Source organism: Suricata suricatta, chromosome 13 (genome assembly GCF_006229205.1).
Source record: "Suricata suricatta isolate VVHF042 chromosome 13, meerkat_22Aug2017_6uvM2_HiC, whole genome shotgun sequence".
NCBI lineage: Eukaryota > Metazoa > Chordata > Mammalia > Carnivora > Herpestidae > Suricata > Suricata suricatta.
The window spans coordinates 38,145,654-38,166,350 of record NC_043712.1 but is presented as its reverse complement, the minus strand read 5'-3'; the positions used below and the strand labels follow the sequence as shown (position 1 = coordinate 38,166,350).

The window sequence follows — 20,697 nt, the reverse complement described above, 5'->3', positions numbered from 1 at the left end:
CTACAGAACCCTTCAAGTTCTCTTTATTGTTTTTAAATCTTTATAAAAGGCAGTCATAATTTCTGAATCTTGATCTACTTTGAAGTCCTAGTAACAATTACTTCCTTCTCATCTCAAAAATGGGAATGCTAAAATGACAAATTGAGTTCCAAGTTGGTCTAATTAAACTCAGTTACATTATTGTAGAGTTTAATGGATATGAACCAAGGCCACTCATTCTAATGTGATGGAAATTTAAAATTTCTTCTTTTTTTTTTTTTCTCCCCATAGCAAGGGTTTAAAGGATTCCAGGTTGCTCTGGACCATCACAATGACCATAAGACGTTTATCTATAATAATAGTGAGTTCACCCTCACTCATGGTTCTGTGGTCATTGCAGCCATTACCAGCTGCACAAACACCAGTAACCCATCGGTGATGTTGGGGGCAGGTGAGTACATTTGAATCGCTCCCCGTTGTCATGTGGACATGTGGGTAGAAATCTTTCAAGATATGACCCAGGGGCTTAACTGAGTTCTACATGTCCAAACGTTGTCTTTTCCAGAGACAGAGATTTATTAGCCCAAAAGTGTTTACACAGTAACTAGAGTCCAAAGCCAAGTATTTAAGGTAGAATGTGTAACGCATGCACACCAGTCTTTAGAATTAACACAGAAAATAAGTAGGAGAAAGCGAAAAAAAAAAAAAAAGGATGAATTTCAGGTAAAGCTTAGAATCTTGTGTTAGAGTCTAGAAAAAAAAACTGTTTTCATATCAATGTCACAGACAGTCCTCTGTTAAACCGCTATTAGGCCTTTTCGGACAGAGGACTCCGTCTGTCCTAGAAGTGCTGTCAGGTGCATCTGACTTAAGGCACAGGCCCTGGTTGATAAACCTTCCTGGTCTGTTACGCAATTCTGGTTAAGCAGTTAATATTCACATATGGGGTTTAATTAACAGAAGCCTCCTTAGTTTCCAAAAACATTTTTTTATCATTCCCAAGAGTTCCTGTTGTGTCCAACGACCAAAGACCATCACAGAGTTCTGTCTGTACAAAGTGCACAAGTACATAAGGAGAACCTTCCTTGTGCAAGGATTCATCTGTTGACACCTAAGGTTTTGTTGTCTGGAGCGAATGAGTTTCCTTAAGTCAAGTCACCAGCTTGTCTGTAGATTTTTGTGTCTTTTGACCCCCGCTCCTCATTTCTTTCCCAATTCTATGGTACATTCCTAAGAGAGCACCCAGTGCCCCGGTGATGGTCTCCGTATTTGCCAAAAATCCAGGGCCTAGAGCTCTTTATTTTCTGCTATAAAACAAGTATCTGAGGACTAGATTTTTACTCTAGACTATATTCCTCACCAACCAGCACACAATTCATATCCCTTTAAAAAGGGCCCTTCCAATGATAATTTTCATCCAAATAAAACATAATTAGAAAGATTGCTTGCCCTCCAAAACTTAAAAACTTATTCTGTAATATATTCCTGAACACTTTTTAGGTTTATCTCTTAAAAAAAAAAAAAAGAAAACCCATCTCTTTCTCCGTTGCCATGACTAATTTTGAGTTTACTGCCTACAGTAAATGACTTCGGGCCAGTGAGCTTTTGATTTCGGCTAGGTAGCAGAAGTAGAAAGCACCATGAGTGGGGTCGGTCACGCGGTGGCAGGAAATGCAGACGGAAGGACCTGTGTCCTTCCTGAACTTACCCCCGGCACCTGGAGTAGGCGGCCACCCCACCCGTGTCGGTGTTCACCATTTCACAGGCTTGTTAGCAAAGAAAGCTGTGAACGCTGGCCTGCACGTGAAGCCTTACATCAAAACTAGCCTGTCCCCCGGAAGCGGTGTGGTCACCTACTACCTGCGAGAGAGTGGCGTCATGCCTTATCTGTCACAGCTCGGGTGAGGAGAGTTTTCTTTCACACATTGCTTTGGTTGTATTTTATTCCATATGTATCTTACTGTGTCACTTTGTAACACACGTCAGCCTATCTGATGGTATCTGTTTTATTACATATATTATATATTTTGTCAGTTGGTGAGGAGACTTCAGCCCTTACATTCCAACAGAGAAGGGCCCTCCCATGGACAGTTGTGCTGGTTGTTCATCGTACATGGGTGCCCATAAGGGCAAAGCAGGGCTGAAACCAAGCCTGTGCTGTGGTATGGCGCTGCACCCTTCTGGAGGGGGGGGGGTGCCATTTCTCAATTGACAAAGGTATGCTGTGGGCTGGCATTAGCTCTGCAACTGAGAGTCTGCCTTTAGGTATGAAAATAGTTACTTACCATGACTAAAAGTGTTTTAACTCCTTGGTGTAAACTAGTCATTCGTTACCAAATACAGTTCCTCCAGTTTGCCCACTATTCCTAATTTGGATGAGAAAGATTTTATTCATGCGTCTCATTAAAGTCAAAGTCCTTGGGATTATACAATCAAAGTAGTGAATATAGAAATGAAATGGCATATGTGATTTCAACTTTTAAAGAGTCTAGATCATTCTCTCACGGTTCGTGGGTTTGAACCCCACATCGGGCTCTGTGCTGACAGCTCAGAGCCTGGAGCCCACCTCAGATCCTGTGTCTCCCTCTCTCTCTGCCCCTCCCCTACTCGTGCTCACTCTCACACACACTTGCTCGCTCTCTTTTTCTCTCAAAAATAAACATTTAAAAAAAATTTTTTTAAGTCCAGATCATTCGGTTGGACTCCTTTTTACATTTTACACAAAAAAGAATTTATTTTGTTTTAGGTTTTTTATCTATTTGGAGAGAGAGAGAAAGGAGAGGGGCAGAAAGAGAGCAAGAGAAAGAATCCCGAAGAGACACTTGCGCTGTCAGCACAGAGCCTGATGTGTGGTGCCCGATGCCGTGAACTGAGAGATCATGACCTGAGCTGAAACTAAGAGTCCGATGCTCAACCAGTCGAGCGACCCAGGCACCCCTCAAGAAAGACTTTAATTCAATGATCTAGAAGGGATGAATAGTATGTTAAAATGCCCCACTTGGCTGGCTCAGTGGCATGTGACTCTTGATCTCGGGGTCATGTTCGAGCCCCATGCTGGGGGTTATATTGTACTTAAAATTAAAAAAAAAAAAAACACTTAAAAATGGTCCTGAGAATGAACGCTTTATAGAAACAGTGCTAACCGTATTCCGTGTGCTGCTATTCTCTTTAAATCAGTGGTCTCTAGACCTGTCGGCGGCAGAGGCTCACTGAGCGTCACCCTGTGCTTCTCTCTCGGCCCCAGGTTTGATGTGGTGGGCTACGGGTGCATGACCTGCATTGGCAACAGTGGGCCCTTACCCGAGCCTGTGGTAGAAGCCATCATGGAGGTAACTGCCGAGGAGACTGTGGGGCTTCACATCTGTGGTGTCTTTTCATAAGATGTGCGACCAAAATGCTGATCGCCTCAGGAAGGTCCGGGGAAGCAGGGGGTGCCGTCAGATGTATGGTCTTCAGGGTCAGGCTGACCTTCCTAGCTCTCTGCCTGGAGCGGCAGTTTCCCCAGCGGGAAATTGGGGATGATAACAGCATGTACTGTGAGCTTGGAGGTGATAACGGACACACCAGCCTCGGAGTGGTGCTGGCACACAAGTGCTCAGTCCGCGCTGGCGTTGACTGCAGGCAGCTCCAGAACTGTTCGTTCCTGGTCCTCTGAAAACTGGCTCAGAGTCAGACAGGGCTCCGTGCAAACAAGTCCAAACTAAGTTGCAGTACTTTGATCTTTGTTCTGTAGATTCTGTAGCTTTGAGAGACACTATTTGGTTTGCTTTGCATGAATTGCGGAATCGGCATAGGTCAGTGTGGCTTCCTTGAGCTTTCAGCTGTTAGACTTTGCCTCCTGTTCTCAGGCCCCAGGTGGGAAAGGAAGCTGGATGCTGCTTTCTGACAGACCTGGGATTTTCTCATGACCAGAAACCTTGTCCCTCTGTGTCTTTTGACCCAGAGTGTCTCCCCAGGGATACCTGTGCGTGCTCTTTTCCCTGCAGCCAGAGGACCAGGGGGAGGGGAGGTTTATAGAGCCTCCTCCAGGGATGAGAAGCTTTAGCAGGTGATCTGAGACAAAAAGCCCAGGCCACCTCTTCTCCGTGTGACCTGATTTTTCTCTTGCCGGACACAGGGAGACCTTGTGGCTGTTGGAGTCCTCTCTGGGAACAGGAATTTCGAAGGTCGAGTCCACCCCAATACCCGGGCCAACTACTTAGCCTCTCCGCCCTTGGTGATAGCTTATGCAATTGCTGGGACCATCAGGATCAACTTTGAGAAAGAACCACTGGGTAAGGTTTCGTTTTTGTGGTTACACTCTTTGTTGTTTTCAATGAGTTTGAAAATATTATTAGAAGAAAGTAACTGCTTTTGTTAAGAAATAATGAGGCAGAGAACTGACCAAGAGAAGGAGTCTTCTTCATTGCCTCATACACAGCAAAGACATACCTGAATTAGACAAGAATTAACTGAGGGACAGAGGTAACAAAAGGAAAGAAGTAAGGGGCGCCTGGGTGGATCAGTCGGTTAAGCAGCTGACTCTTGATTTTGTCTCAGGTCATGATCTCACATTCATGAGTTCCACACAGGCTCTGCGCTGACACTGCAGAGCCTGCTTTGGATTCTCTCTCTCTCTCTCTCTCTCTCTCTCTCTCTCTCTCTCTCTCTCTCTCTCTCTCTCTCTTTCTCTCTCTCTCTCTTTCTCTCTCTCTCTCTCTCCCTCTCCCTCCCTCCCTCCCTCTCTCTAATTGCCCCTTCTCTGCTCATTCTATCACTCCCTGTCAAAATAAATAAAACTTTTTAAAAAAAAAACAAAAAATGTAGGGGCTCCTGGCTGATTCAGTTAAGCATCCACCTTGGGCTCAGGTCATGATCTCACGGTTCATGGGTTTGATCCCCGCATCGGGCTCTGTGCTGACAGCTCAGACCCTGGAGCCTGCTTCAGATTCTGTGTCTCCCCCTCTCTCTGTCCCTCCCCTACTCGCACTCTGTCTCTCAAAAACATAATTAAAAAGTTTTAAAAAGGAAAGAAATCCAAAAAGGCATAGAGAGTGTGCTCTCTGGCTTCCCCTGTTCTTCTCTGTCTCGCTCCTGCTTTTATGTAATGTTAGGCACTGCTTTCACATATCCTCTACGGAAACACATCCCAGGTCGTTCAGATGCCCCAAACCCAGAGAAATGATGCTGTGTCTCCTTTCTTCTGGTGGTCTTGCCGTGTCCTCAATCTGTTCTGAGTAGATTAAATAATACAAAAACAGCGCCCGTTAAATGTACTCTTAGGAAATCAGAGCTAGAGCTATCGTCGATCCTCACATGTGGATTTGGTATTGCAGATTTGCTTTTTCACCAAAATGTATTTTAACCCCCAGATCCTTACTCACGTTGCCTCCACGGTCATTTGCAGACACGTCCAAAGGGGCAGCAGCTTTGCGTCACTCCTGTGCGCCCCAGGCAGGGTTCCCCCTTCTCGTTTCAGCCCTCCTACTGTCATCAGGTGTCCTGTTCGTGCTCTGTGTAGCACCGTGTTCTCCCACATATTTGTGGTTTTGGTGATTTCACTTTTTTAAATAGCCCCCAAACACAGTGCCGACCTGCTGTCTAGGACACACGAGCCCGGGAAGACTGGGGCGCGCCTCGTGGGAGGGACACTGAGTTCAGGCTATGACTGCAGTGTTAACGCACCAACAAGATATGTTAGGGTGTCTTTAAGCAGAAGCACACATAAAGCAAGACTATGTATTGATCAGTTGCCACGAACAGTTAGGTTGGAGGCCCTTGGGGGGCCTAACCCACATCCCCTAGGGGCAGTGACTGAGTCTTCACTACTCAGTGTTTGCATGGACTTGACATTTCTACCACGGAGAACAGGATTTGATGGTATGTGGTCATGAAAATAGGGTGTTAAATGCAGTTTTCCGCTAATAAACCTTTTTCCCCCAGGGGTAAATGCAAAGGGACAACAGATATTTCTGAAAGACATCTGGCCCACCAGAGACGAGATCCAGGCGGTGGAGCGCCAGTACGTAATCCCTGGGATGTTTAAGGAGGTCTACCAGAAAATAGAGGTGAGGTCCCCGCCAACCTTGCCCCCGTGCGTCTGGGGGTCTGGGGGAAAGCCGTTCGTTGTGGCATCTCTGCACACCTTGAGGCTGATGGGGGTGGAAACTACAGAGATTAACACTTACTTTGAGAGAGAACCAGGGGAATGGCTCTCAGTCATTTCTCCTGGGACTCGCATTTTTACAAACCCCACACTCCTCAAATGTTCCCAGATTTGCAAAAGGCCCCAGATTGGGCAGCAGCCTCGGGCAGAAAGGCCATTGGTTGTGGGTGATTCCTGGCCAGCTCGCCCTAACCCCCACCTTCCTCAGACGCCTGGGTATGTGTCTACTGCAGATGAGCATCCGTGATGTCTACTAGAGTGTGTCCCTGAGGGAGAGGTGGAATGCACCTCTTGGAATTATTTAGATGCTTAAAAAAATTTTTAAAGCCACTCAGTAAAAAGCCCCAAACTACCAAACAGACAAATAAACAAAACTTGCTGTGCATTTTATAAACAGGGAGAAAATGTGTGGGGCTCAGTATCGTTTTCGGAGACCCTTGGATGTTCTTTCTCTGCTTTCTGTGTTTGGGTGCCCCAAGGGTGCTGACGGGGGCTTGGGTTTGGAATAAGAGAGCAGACTGGCTGGGGAGAAGGGTCAAATGAGGGCCATATTCACGCAGCGCACCCTCCTGCGAATTGCCCATTGGGAAGCGGTTATAGGCAAGTTTGTTGGGCGTCGGGTTGAACGCATTTCTCCAACGGCTGAGGGAATGACTGTGTGGAGACCATTCAAGCTGATTTTAATGCATAGCAGCTGTCATTTGCTATCCAGTATCCATGTGACCTAGATGTCCACTTCCCCAAATCTTCAGAGTAAATAACTTCCCCTTTGGTACAACCTAGATGATTGTTTCATAAATTAGATTATATATAGGGATTAGTTATCTATTGCTGCCCAACAAATTATTCCAAAACTTAGTGGGCTAAGACAACATTTATTATCTTATAGTTTCTGTGGATCAGAAATCCAGGTATGACTTAGCTGGGTGCCTCTGCCTTCACAAGGCTCCCACTAAAGTGTCATCTGGGGCTGCAGCTCATCTGAAGGCTCATCCGGGGAAGGATCCCCTTCCAAGGCCTCTCACGTGGTTGTGGGAGGATAAGGTGCCTCATAGGCTGTTGGGATGAGGGCCTCAGTTCCTTGCCAACAGTTAGCTGGAGGCCACCCTCACTGCCTTGCTAGTGGGTCCCTTCACAGCGCACAGTGTGGTACTGGCTTCCATCAGAGCAAGCAAGAGAGAGAGAGAGACAGAAGGCAGAGTCTCTTTATAACCTAATCTTTGAGATTAGTCACTAGGTTCAGCCCACACTCTGCAGGAGGGGATTGCTTAAGGGTGTGAATGCCAGAAAGGTGGGGGCAGGTCCTTGGAGCCATCTTAGGGGCTTCCTGTCACATTGCATATGTATTTTTATTTGCCATGACATTGTCTTAGTATAAAGGAACTCTTTTGTATGGCTAGAATAAGAACTGGTTTCGGTTTTGTTTTATTGAAGTGGACTTGACACACAATATTATATAGTTTCAGGGGTACAGCATAATGATTGTACCCCGTATATTACACTGCTCACCACGGTGCGGCTACCCTCCATTGCCATTGAACACTACGAAGATACCAGTGACTATGTTCATCCCCTGTGCTTGCCTTTCATCCCCAGGACTCTCATTCCACGACCGGGAGCCTGTCCCCTCCACTCCCCTTTGCCCGTTCACGCCCATCCTTTCACCCCCCTCCCCTCCAGCTGCCATCAGTTACTTTTCTGTGTTTATCGGTCTGTTTCTGCTTTTTCTGTTTCTTTTTCATTGGCTTTGTTTTTTAGATGCCGTATAGAAGTGAAATCATGGTATTTATCTTTATCTGACTTACTTCAATTGGTATGCCCGGAGGGCATTATGCCAAGGATGGTTTTTATTTTACTCTTAGAATATACATTTCTTGCTTACGTGTTAAATTTTCCTTAGAGTGGAATGTGATTTGATTTGCTTTTCTTTCTTGTATCTTTTTTTGCTAAGACTGTGAATGAGAGCTGGAACGCCCTGGCGGCCCCCTCGGCTAAGTTGTATAGCTGGGATCCCAAGTCGACATACATTAAGTCACCACCGTTCTTTGAAAACCTGGTATCGCTTTTTTTTTTTTTTAAATTTTTAACCAAATCAGTTTTCCAAAAGGTTTCTTTCCTTATAAAGTCTGCTTAGTTACCCTGTACCCTTGTTTTGTCCACTCATTCCATTGAAACCTGTACAAAGCCAAGCAGTTGATGCTGGGAAGAGTCTGAGAATCTGGGATATTTGGCACTAGTGGGCCTCTGGCTTCTGTGCCCGGGCTTCTGTGTGGCTGATAGAGACTCCCTGGGGTCCAGGACCCCCCGGACATAGACTCGGAAAAGCCTGCGCGACAGACTGTTCCAGGAAGACATCCCGAGGCCTGTTCTATTTAAACCTTATCCTCAGAAATCAAGGGACATCGTCCTGCAGCGGATGATCCAGGAGCCCGTGACCCCCTGGGTGGGGAGGGCAGGGGAGGAGAAGTCAGGATTCTCGTGTCCTCAGCGTCTGAGATCCGTGGACGGGGACACAGAGAATACCATCTGTGGCTGCATCCCTCTGGCTTTTGAGTGAATCGTGCCCAACTTTGCCTCCCTTCAAGGGTGGGATGTGAATGTTCTGAGTAAATTCACCTTACTTTTTTTAAGCGCCCCTGATAAAACCAAAAACCACTAGATTTTTCTGTGCCTCAGTGTAGGGCTGTCATCCAGTTCAGCTGAGGTCCACAGACCACTGCTGTGACGGTTGACACTCCTTGGTGACTTGCTGGAGCAAACCTTGACCAACACTGACTCGCTGTATTCTTCTCTAGACTTTAGATATCCAGCCGCCTAAGTCTATAGTGGATGCGTACGTGCTGTTAAATTTGGGGGATTCGGTAACAACTGACCACATCTCTCCGGCTGGAAACATTTCAAGGAACAGCCCTGCTGCTCGCTACTTAACTAACAGAGGGTAAGTGCCATGAGGGAAAGAAAGACTAAACAAACAAAAATGGAGGGAATGAGGCCAGTATTTCTCTTTTGAATCAGACTCTGGTTTCTCAGTGAACCCTGAGGCTTGAAAAACACCCTTTCTGTCTGCTGCTTCCAAGCTTCCTTGGGAGATTCCATCAGCGAGTGAACCCCAGCAAGGGAGGGGACCTGCCGTCTACTGTCCCCCTTAGGCCCAGCTGTCGTTCCAGCCGCAGCTTGGCTGACGGGAGAGCCCGGGCTCCGTTCTCTGTCTCGCCTGCGGCACACTTGGCGGGGCTGTCACCTGAAGCGCGAAGCCAGGGCCTGGTTGGGAGGAGTAATTACTGAGATCAGTGGCCGACACATGCCTTTACCAGTCCTTGAGTGGTAGACCTTTGTAGCAGCTACTATACCACTATTATCTCTCGCCACCTAATACACCGAGATAATTGGAGTCGTCCCCAGATCTGACAGGCCATGAGAACCCTCTAGGGAATCCCTGGTTCCTCTCTGTACCTCCTGAATCAGCTTCTTCAGGGATGGAGCCCAGAGCCAATGTGAAGAACAAAATACAGCAGCTTTTTCTTCCTTCCCTTGCCCTTTCTCCTTCCCTTTCTTTTTCCTTATTGTGTTTTGTTTCGTTTTGTCGGTGGGAGAGGAAAACCACCTTGCCCTCCTCAGCTCACTAGGCTGGTAGCTAACCTGTTTTCTTCACACATCCCCCTCCTGCTGTGCTCCACTCCGTCTCCGCCTCCTCCGAGTGCTTCCTCTGGGACAGTCATATGCAGAGCAAGACTATTCCATGTTTCCCAGAAATGTGTTGAAGGTTTAAGAAGACAGCCCACTTCTAGGGGAGGTGATGCACTGGAGTCTATGTCAGGATTTTTTTCAATGTGGGACAACCTCTATATTAAGTGTACAGGAACTTTCTATACTTAGATGCCTATGGTAAGGTTTTAAAGGGATATGATTGTACTTTGAACAGGAGACATGGGTCCATCAGCAAGCAGACAGGCAGGTGATATTCAGGAGGCGTCGGCGAACCCCTGCACCTCCCCCTCCTCCGTGCAGCTCTGGCTACACTTGTTTTTGCCTCATTTGCCCAATGTTCCAGGTGACACACCTTTCTGCCTGATGGTTGAACTGGCTGCTTTTTCCTTTGGATGCTCTTCCCCCAAATATCTGCCTGGTTAACTCCCTTGCCAACTCAAGTCCTCCTGAAGTTACCCCACCATCCTCCTGTTCTCTTTGCTTTGATCTACTTTTTTCCCCTCACTTATTAACCACATCCTAGTAACCCTTCTGACAATGCTCGTTTCTTCTGTTTTGTTATGATTTCTTTGTCTCTGCCTTTTAGAATATAAGCCCTGCAAAGGCAGGGATCTTAATCTGTTTTGTTCGTCGATGTACCTCAGGCCTTTTGAATAGTTCTTGGCCCATAACTGGGGCACAGTAAATGCTGAGTGAACGAATGAATGGGAGAAAAGGAGTGAACAGCACCCAGAGAAACACAGAGGTGGAGGCTGGATAAAGAAACTAAGGAAATAAGCCGCGACCAATACTTTTTTTGATGGGTGGTTGTTGACAATCTTTTGAGAAATGGGAATCGTAGGGAATTGAGTGAAGGGAAATATAATACCTTCCCAGAAAAATGCACATCCCCCCAGCATTCCAGATGTAATTTTAGGAGTTTGTAGACGTGCTCCTCTGCTCCTAGAGCCCATTTCACAGATTCTCCCAGTCTTCAAATTACATCTCATCATGACATCAGATCACCACTCAGACACACTGCCTAGCATTTTCAGAAACAGCTAGTGAGCTGATGGCTGTGCTACTTGTAGGCTGCTGTCCCTGCCGTCACAAAGTGTCCTTTCACTGGGACCCACAGACAGGAATTTTCTTTGATTTCAGCACTGCTCCGATTTTTATCTTATGAAAACTGTAAACCATGTTGCCAGTCGTGTGTCTGCCCAGCACTCTGAGTTCCAGATGAGTCTACGTCCTTCCTGTTAGTTTACAGAATGTATCTTAGTTTCCCTCCTTCTTGGCTCCACCTGACCAGCTTATACTGATTATTCTTTTTTTTTATTCAAATAGTTTATTACCAAGTTGGTTTCCATATAACACCCAGTGCTCTTTCCCCCTCCCCCTCCCTCCTCAGCACTCAAAAGTCACTCTGATTATTCTTTTTGTTTCTGTTTTCTCACCCCTTTTTAATGTTTTATCTCTTGTGAAGCTCTCTGGGCTACCCTACTGAACAAATAAAATAAATACGTAGTAGAGTTCCTCCTGGTTTTTAACCCAGATTTATAAGACTGCAAGCTAACCTGGGGAGAATGTTGATCCCCCCCTTTCGGTGCCCCACTTCTGACATCTGCCTCTACTGTCCTCGGCAGAAGAGGGAGGAACAGCGTTCTGCCTGGAAGAGTAATGCTGAGTAGACTCCAAGAGCTCTCTAGGTCTGTGGGTTTTCTCTTGTCTTGATGTGAGTTAAGCTTTGTCTTTGCTCCGTTGACTAACCCAGCTCCTCTCTCACTTGCATTATTAGCTTGACTCCTCGAGAATTCAACTCCTACGGCTCCCGCCGAGGTAACGACGCAGTCATGGCACGGGGGACCTTTGCCAACATCCGCTTACTGAACAAATTTTTGAACAAGCAGGCACCACAGACTATACATCTGCCTTCTGGAGAAATTGTAAGTACTGTGTCTTCTGCGTGGCCGAGAAGCTGGCATTTGTCAGCCTCTGACTGAAACTTAGTTCAAGTATTTGAGGGGGGAAATTCCAGGTTAAGGTCTCTTAAAGGCTCTTTATCAACAAGATAAAAAAAAAAAAGCTTAATTAGCACTTTAAAAAATGTTTTTAAGTTTTTATTTATTTTTGAGAGAGAGAGAGGCAGAGCATGAGCTGGTGAGAGAGAGGGAGAGGGAGACACAGAATCTGAAGCAGGCTCCAGGCTCCAAGCTGTCAGCAGACACACACAGGGCTCGAACTCACAAACCGTGAGATCATGACCTGAGCTGAAGTCGGATGCTCAACCGACTGAGCCACCCAGGCACCCTGACTTTCATAGCATTTAATTTCACTCACCGCACCACTAGGAAAAGAAGGAGAAGGCCCACGGAGGCCTGCTAGGGTCCTAATGGGAGTCATTTGGAGTTGTCCTGTTACAGCAGGACTTGGAGTCACAGATGGGAGGCACGTGAGAGGTGGAGAAAGTCTACATTTTGAGTCAGACATACCATCTGTGGAGCATTCAGCAAGTTATTTTCCTCTCTGAGCCTCATTTTTCTGACGTGCAGAGTCGAATGATACCTACCTTGTATGGCTCTGAGCCTTAAACTTGAAGGGAATGACACGTAAAACATGGCGGACACTCAGGCACGTGTCCTGGGTCCTCAACATCCAGCAGATACTGCAGAGCTCCTTGAACACTGAGTTACTTGAAAAATCACCCTCCTGACTTATTTAACAATAAGTGTTACATAGTGTTTCTCTGGAACTTACTACATCCAGGTACTGTTCTAAGCTCTTTGTATATATTGACCTACTAATCCTCATAACAACCCTCTGAGGAAGGTGCCATGATCCCCAATGTTTTAAGATACCAAACATGGATATTGGAACCTAGAGAGTCTGGCTCCGGAGTCAGTGTGGTTTTCCACCGCCCATACGCCTCGCTTGTAACAGACTGTATTTTAGTAAAGCGAACTCTTCACAGGTAATCACTGATCGCCAGGACCCACACGAAGTCAGTGCCCACTGGATACTTGTTCAGTGAATAGCAGGGACGATAAACAGCTATCTAATGGGGAAAAAATACAGTCAAATGATCAAATGCCCACGAGACCAAGGGGAAAGACAGGCAGTTAGAGACACTGGGAGGCCTCCAGTGTCCTGACTGTCACAGTGAACCCGTCTTATTTAAAAGGCCTGCCATGACCTAAAACTTCAGTGCCTCATCTTAAATAAGAAGACAGAGATGAACAGACATTTGAGCCAAGCCTTGAACCTGAAAGACAGACCTACATAGAGAGGGAAAGGGAGTGGGGGGTGGAGAGGGAAGGAAGATAACAGAGATAATGCAGAGAGCAGAAGAAATTGCAAGAAAAATACTGTCTTGTCAGAGTCCTGAAATGATTTTCTGTTGGTATAAGGTCATCAGAGGACAAAAAAGGGCTTTTCATAAAACAATGGTAACAAGAAAAAATAGGCTCTTTTAATACTTAAGAAAAAGTCCCTAAAAAGTTTCACAGGAAAAGTTGATTAGCTGAGAGTATCTCAGAATATGGAACAGAAAGCCAAGGGAAAATAAGAAAATGAAAGACCAAAATGAGGAGGCTCAGCATCTGACTAAACAGATGCTGAAAAGAGAGGAAATTATTCAAGAAGTAACACAAGGAAAGTTCTCCAATGACAAGCTCCGACTCCAGATCACACCCACCGAATGCCCACGTGATGACCAGAGAACGGCTCCAAATCGCATCGTTATGAAGTTAAGAACAGCAGATAAGGAGAAGATCTAGAAACTTCAACAGAGAGAAAAACAGCTTGTGTGCAAGTTCTGGGGATCAGAAGTGCTCAAATCTACACTGGAAAGACTGGTTGGTGCCCCAGAATTCCGGGTTCTCTGTTACAGTAATAACATTCAGATTCAAACCCTTTACGAATACCCCTCAACCCTTATCTCAGGAACGGGCTTGGTGAATGTGTTTTACCAAAATGAGGGAAAAGTCAAAAAAAGGGGAAGATGGAGGATCCAGGAGAAGGAAATGCAGGGAATCCGCAGGACGTTGGTAAAGGAAGAGTCTTCCAGAACAGGAGTGCACCATGTCTGGAGAAGAATCCGTCTGAATTGGAATAGGACTGAAGCTCCAGGAGTGATCCCTCCAGGGAAAAGGTGTTTTCATTTTTATTTTTTTAAATGTTTATTTTATTTTGAGAGAGAAAGAGAGTGTGTATGCATGAGCACACACATGTAAGCAGGGGAGGAGCAGAGAGAGGAGAGAGAGAATCCCAAGCAGGCTTCACACCGTTAGCACAGAACTAACAGCGGGGCTTGATCCGATGAACCATGAGGTCATGACCTGAGCCAAAATCAAAAGTCAATGCTTGACCAGCTGACCCACCCAGGAGCCCTTCCATGGAAAAGATTTTTAAAGGACAGACTTCCTGGGGGCTCCTGGGTGGCTCAATCAGGTGAGCATCTGACTTCACTGTTCTGAGTTTGAGCCCCACATCAGGCTCACTGCTTGTCAGCACAGAGCCCACTGTCCTGCTCTCTCTGCCTCTCCCCTGTTTGTGCTCTCTCTCACAAATAAAAAATAAACATTTAAAAAAGAAAAAGAAAAAATGACAGACTTTCTGATACATTTAAATGTTCTTAGAGAAGATTTGTACTTTAGGCAGAATGTTTGGGGATTCATTGATGGGTAGGGACATAGAAACAGATGAGCACACACACACACACACACACACACACACACACACAAAATTATTAATACCAGTGGAGATTTTTTTTAATTGCTAAGGAAAGGAAATCATAGTATATATATTACATGACTCAGCTATCAATAACATGCACATAATCAAAGTAATGCAAATACCAAATATTGACTTACCCAAAATGTATGACATAATTCTATTGAGAAGCTGGGGAGGGGGACCCTAGGGGAATAGTAGTTAAGAGAACCAAATCCCTATTAAAGCCGGAAATTGATAGATGATAACAAAAATGGAGAAATGAAGAACTGGTGGTTCCAATATAACACCAGAGCTATAGAGGAACAATAACAGAAGAAAACAACCACATTTTAGGTCCTGTTCTCTAGAAGGGAGAGTGCAGGGAACTGTTGCTGGGAATTGGTCCCAGATTCTGGGAGCGCCGTGTGGAACTAACCAGAGACTCCCGCAGCCCGCCAAAATAGTAATTTGTGAAAGCTTACTTGGGAGTTTGATTCTATGCCTTTCTAGAGCTTCTTCCGAAGGAAACACTCTTATGAGGAATGGTTTTTCTTAAGTAGCCAGGAGAAACCACTGTTTCATTACTTAATCACCAGCAGTGAGATCACCTGTCTTCGCAAAAGTCTCTGCTCAGCAGAACATTCAGAATTCTTGTGAAAAACAAATGAAGCTGTTCTCATATACAGGAAAATATTAGTCCTTTCCCATTCTTTATTGCCTGGGGCTTCCACTTCCTACTGTCTCTGCCTTGATCTCCCTGTAAAAAGGCGGCTAATAAGAATTTGCATTTTTTATAATTTTAGAACATGTTGCCGCCTTTGTGTTTGGCACAATAGACCATCACTGAGTCTCAGAGTCAAATCCCAGGTTTAGGTGGGATTCTCTGTTTTTTAAGCTTTAAAATCACTGGTGTCTGAGTGGCTCATTTGGTTAAGTGTCCTACCTTGGCTTAGGTCATGATCTCTCAGTTCATGAGTTTGAGCCCCACATCGGGCTCTGTGCTGACAGCTCAGAGTTTGGAGCCTGGTTGGGATTCTGTGTCTCCCTTTCTTTCTGCCCCTCCCCAGCATGCACTCTGTCTCTGTCTCTCAATATAATAAGTAAACATTAAAAAAAATTTTTTTTAAATAGCTTAACCAACAGAAGAGGGGAAAAAATCTATCTTCTTTCCTGTTTTTTTTCCCTTGATGCCTTAAGATTTGAATGTTTTTCTAAACCAGGACAACAACTAGGCATTTCAGTTAAAAGAATATGCAGTTCACTGGTAAGGGTAAGTAGATGGAGTTAGTTGGAAATTTGTGAACCTGGCAGCTGATTGTTGAGTTTCTGTTGGCTTTGTGTTGACTGGGTCCCCCGAAGACCCTTCCGTCCCTGCACTTGCCAGGTGCCAATGCCTGTGTCCACACTCTGGGCCTTTACCACATCCGTAAAACCTTCCTTCTCTCTTCCTCAGCTTGACGTGTTCGATGCCGCAGAGCAGTACCGGCAGGAAGGTCTGCCCCTCATCGTGCTGGCTGGCAAAGAGTACGGCTCAGGCAGCTCCCGGGACTGGGCAGCCAAGGGCCCTTTCCTCCTGGTGAGTAGTGGTGGCGAGAGGGCCAGCAGGCGAGCTGGGGGAAGCGTGTGATGTTTGTGCATCTGCTGCTTAGTGGGCCTGGCTTTACCTCAGTGAAGGGGGACCTAGAGCTGACTGGTTTCTTAGATCACTTTCTGGGGACCACGGATCCTTAGGGAAGTCTGTAGAGCAACTGGATGAGGCTCTATGCAGTCTCTGAAATTCTGTTGAAAAGTGTGTACGTATGTCTTTGTTTCGTAGGGAAAATTTCATGGTTTGCGTAATACTCAGGTTGAGGACTGAACATTTCTCTCAGGCAGCCATCCCAGGCGAGCTGTAAGCCGGGCGGCTGATGCTGTGTCGTCGGGAGGTTCATGGAAGGGAGAAGGAAGGAGTCTGTGCTCTGGACAGACGCGCGCGCACGTTTTACAGTCGCTTCTCACTGGCCGGGAATCACAGGCAGCTCTTTAGAACCATCCACCCTGTCAGGGCCTGACCCGCTGGTGGCATCCCCAGGGAGGGGCCGTGCAGGGAGCGGACAGCTTTTACCTCCTGAGCATTTATGTGCTGGAAGAGCCTTGCAGCTCAACTTTAATCCTCAGGGTTGGGTGAACTGCCTGTGTCAATCCAAATGTTACGGCTCCAGCAAATTAAGCCTTGGGAAGCACTAAATAAATTGGTACCCACAAGCACAGTAAAGAATGTGGTGTCTGGCAGGCTGCCCTCCAGACGTCCAGGATCATGTGTTTGAACATCACACCTATTGTTTGGTTTGGTTTGGTTTGTTTCAATCCTTTTGCTCTGTTTGAAGGGGTGGAGAGGATGTTCTCTGATTACTTGGTAATATATCTAAAGTCTGCCTTTTCAAGAAGCTGTTCAAGAGAACCAGAGAAATGACAGAAGAGGAAAGGATTTTAGGAGCGGGGCTGGGAGCGAGCAGGTGGTAGAATGAAAGAGCTGGCGGAGGGGAAGAGAACCGGGACGCAAGGGGCTCCCAAGAGCCTAGACTTCCGCACAGAAGGGCTCCGGGTTCGGGCAGCCCGCGCCGGCCAGCTCAGCAGTGCTGTCCTTCCGCTCACTGAGCCTCCCTGGTGCCCCGGTAGGGCTGTTCCCCCGGCAGCGGGGGCAGATGACTGCAGTCTGAAGTGCTGTGTGGCCCTTACCGGGAGCCAGGCGTGTGCACAGCACCACTCCCCTTCCTAGTAAACACATGTGCACGTAAGTCCAGACAGGGTGTCTGCTGCTCCGAAGAACCTGTTCTTCCCTTGTACACTTATTTTTAAAAATACCTATGCCAGGATCTCATCCCCAGAGATTCTGGTTTCACTGGTCAGGAGAAAGGCCTGCACGTGGGCATTTTAAAAGCCTGCCCTGGTGATTCTAATATGCGGCCAAGTTCGAGCCCCAGTGCTTTAAGCCCAAGGCTCTCACAACTCACAAGAATCACTAGCTTCCTCCCAGCCCATGCTCCCTGCAAGAGGTCCTGAGCAGTAGCTGGGGCAGTGCCTGAAGAACCTGCCATTTTAACAGGTTCTCCAAATGATCCTCATGCAGGGGGCTTAAAAGCGCACCCTACAGGGGCACCAGGGTGGCTCAGTGAGTTAAGCGTCCAAGTCTTGGTTCCGGCTCAGGTCATGATCTCAGGGTCTTGAGAAGGAGCCCTGAGTTGGGCTCTGCACTGGGTGTGGAGCCTGCTTGAGATTCTCTCCCTCCTCCTCCTGCTGCCCCTCCCCCCTCAAAAAAAGTATACTCTACATATTAAGAGACCTTTTAGGGGTATCTTAATATTATAATGAACTAATGTTTAAGATGGGATGTTGTAGTTAACTAAGGACCCTGGCTTATTGATCACTCATGTATCGCCAGTTATATTTTACCAATACAATGTACTTTATAGGAAGCCTTAATATCAAGATGTATTCAGTGCAGTTCGGTCCTTGAAACAGTAATTGTAAAAGCAGCACATCATTTACTTTCTCTGTAGTATGTTCTTAAAGTTGCTTTTTTTGGTTAAATCTTTCATGTCTGCACCTATAATAATAGCAAAATTCAAGGGAACTAGAAGAAAACATGTTTGTTGTTTTGCGATGTGGATTCCAGATAACAATGGAAGTTTGCTAAGAGATGTTGTATCACAGAGCAGCTAAGGGAGTGGTCAGACTGCATGGGTTCAGATACTAGATACTCGGCTGACTGCGTGGGTAAAGGGGGGGCAGTAATGGCCTCTGCCTCCCAGAGCTGCCAGAGGTGGAAGGAGAGAATCCATTCAAGTGCTTGCACACCGTCTGTACCTTGTAGGCAGTCAGTTCAGATTAGCTCCTGTGTTATTTATAACTAGAGAACAACTTTATGTAAACAACCCGCTGGTGCTTACAAAGAATTTAGGTGTGAGAAGACTTGAATCAAGGAGCCTTTCATAAAGTTTCCCCGTAGCTAAAGAAAACTGGAGCTGTGTCCAAAGTACTCTCTTGGCTCCTCAGGGAATCAAAGCCATCCTGGCAGAGAGTTACGAGCGCATCCACCGCAGTAACTTGGTGGGAATGGGGGTGATTCCCCTCGAATATCTCCCTGGGGAGACTGCAGCCACCCTGGGACTCACCGGGCAAGAACGATACACGATCATCATTCCAGAAAACCTCAAACCCCGAATGAAAGTGCAGGTCAAGGTAAGCAGAGCCCCTCCAACCCTGGCCCAAGTAAACAGAGCCGTGTGTTTATAATCGATCTGGTCAGAAGGAAACGAGTGGAAGGAAATTTGGAAGGAAAAAATCACTCCGTGGGACTGCGTTAGGCTTAGAATTCTGCTGGCTCCCGTTCTCACCACATGGGGGCACGGCACCTGTTGACTGATCACATACTGTTTGTTGATGGTGCGGTCACCATCACTCCCTACCTCCCCACAACCCCAGCCAGCCCTGCTGTTTCCTCTGCCGCCCAGTCTCCCTTAGCCCAGAGAGGGGTGGGGGAAGCTCGATGACAGGACGTTTTCACATTACCCCCCAAATACCTTTTTATTACCAAAATGTGAACAGACACACCCATCCCTGAGCCTCACCCCAGACTTTGATTAGCCCAAAGGTAAATATGACGCTCCCTACATGAGGTGAGGCCAAGTACCCAGTGTTGCCTCTGGGACAACCTTAATGAGATCTCTCCTGACCCACAGCTCCCAGAGTTTAGAAAATACCAGCCAGGTGCACCTGGGTGCTCAATCTGCTAAGCATCTAATATTGGCTCAGGTCATGATCTCATGGTTCATGAGTTTGAGCCCCACATCAAATGCTTAGGATTCTTTGTCTCCCTCTCTCTCTCTCTCTCTCTCTCTCTCTCTCTCTGACCCCTTCCCCCATTCACATGCTCATTCGCTCTCCCTCTCAAAATAAATGGACTTAAAAGAAAATACCTTCCAGAACATCATTAATAGCTGCTGCCCCGTGAAACCTGGTTCTCAGGTGCCCATCACGACCATCACTCCTCTTCCACGGGGCTTCCCTATGCAGACAAGTCGGCTGGGGGCTTGTCCACGGGCAGCCTCTGACTTCCCGGGTCTGGGCTGGAGCCAGGGACAGCACGCAGCAGCCGCTCCGGACGGAGCTGCCTACCCTCCTCCCTCACTGATTCTCCTCTGCTGCTTTGTCGCCACAGCTGGACACTGGAAAGACCTTCCAGGCCATCATGAGGTTCGATACCGACGTGGAGCTCGCTTACTTCCACAACGGGGGCATCCTCAACTACATGATCCGCAAGATGGCCAAGTAGGTCACCTGCACTTGGAGCTGCACCAGGAGGGAGCGAAGCGCCACGGGCCAGCTGGGCCCTTGGTGCAGAGCACCCGCCTCCCCACACGGGTGCTGCCTTGCACGTGAGCACGGACGTGTTCTGGTGCCTTCCCTCCAGGCACAAAACGAGCAGTTTCTACATTCTCTATTTTTGTGAATCTTTTGGCTCTTTTTCTAGAATTTGGAAGCTAGAGAGGTGGCGCTGTCAGTAGTGCCAGAAAGGGAGAAGTGAGCTTCTCCTTAAAGTAACTTCTCACAGGATGTTGATTTTTTTCACTCTCAACCTGTTAATGTTCAGCTGGACACACAGTAAGTCTTCTCAGATGGCGTCGACTGTCCTCTTTCCTGTTGGGTTCTGTTCTCCTCGGTGAAACCTTTCCCTATGCATAGTTTGCCAGCATTGCCCGACCTGGGTAGACTTTCTCACACTTGGGATCCCAGTGGTGACTGCGACTCCCCCGCACCCTTCTTCCTTCAGAGCGCATGATCCAGACCCCTCAGATCAGACACTGACATTTTTTGATTATGTACCTTTGGATGAATCAACACTAAAGAAATTGTGATTTTTTTTTTCTTCTACTCTCTTCAAAAATTTTCCCCAGAAAATTTCTCAGTTGTCAAGAAGAGGACTTTGGAGGTGGCTTTGGAGAGAGACTTAGAACATTTGTAATTTGAATAAGATTAAATCTATTTTCAAGGAAACCTTTTTGACTTTGGAATTGAATTCTGTGGTATGTGAGACTCCACTCTGGGCATATTTAGAGCAAAGCGAGTCTCAGGCTGCCAACATCCTGATGCCTGGGCGACTTTTAATTTCTCCTGCTTTTACAACCCTATCC

General features: G+C 46.7%; 1 protein-coding gene across 1 annotated transcript in view; it reads left to right on the top strand.

Annotated features, from left to right (window-relative positions):
* The window catches only part of ACO1 (aconitase 1), a 68,985-nt gene extending 48,425 nt beyond the window's left edge, over positions 1-20,560 (top strand). Inside the window, exons 11-21 of the mRNA XM_029921072.1 lie at positions 271-430; positions 1,745-1,880; positions 3,224-3,308; positions 4,097-4,253; positions 5,902-6,026; positions 8,076-8,180; positions 8,920-9,062; positions 11,610-11,757; positions 15,978-16,100; positions 18,560-18,745; positions 19,725-20,560. Coding sequence (XP_029776932.1) covers positions 271-430; positions 1,745-1,880; positions 3,224-3,308; positions 4,097-4,253; positions 5,902-6,026; positions 8,076-8,180; positions 8,920-9,062; positions 11,610-11,757; positions 15,978-16,100; positions 18,560-18,745; positions 19,725-19,838 — 1,482 coding nt within the window. The 3' untranslated portion in view covers positions 19,839-20,560. The remainder of the gene's footprint in view (positions 1-270; positions 431-1,744; positions 1,881-3,223; positions 3,309-4,096; positions 4,254-5,901; positions 6,027-8,075; positions 8,181-8,919; positions 9,063-11,609; positions 11,758-15,977; positions 16,101-18,559; positions 18,746-19,724) is intronic.
* Positions 20,561-20,697: the final 137 nt, after the last annotated feature.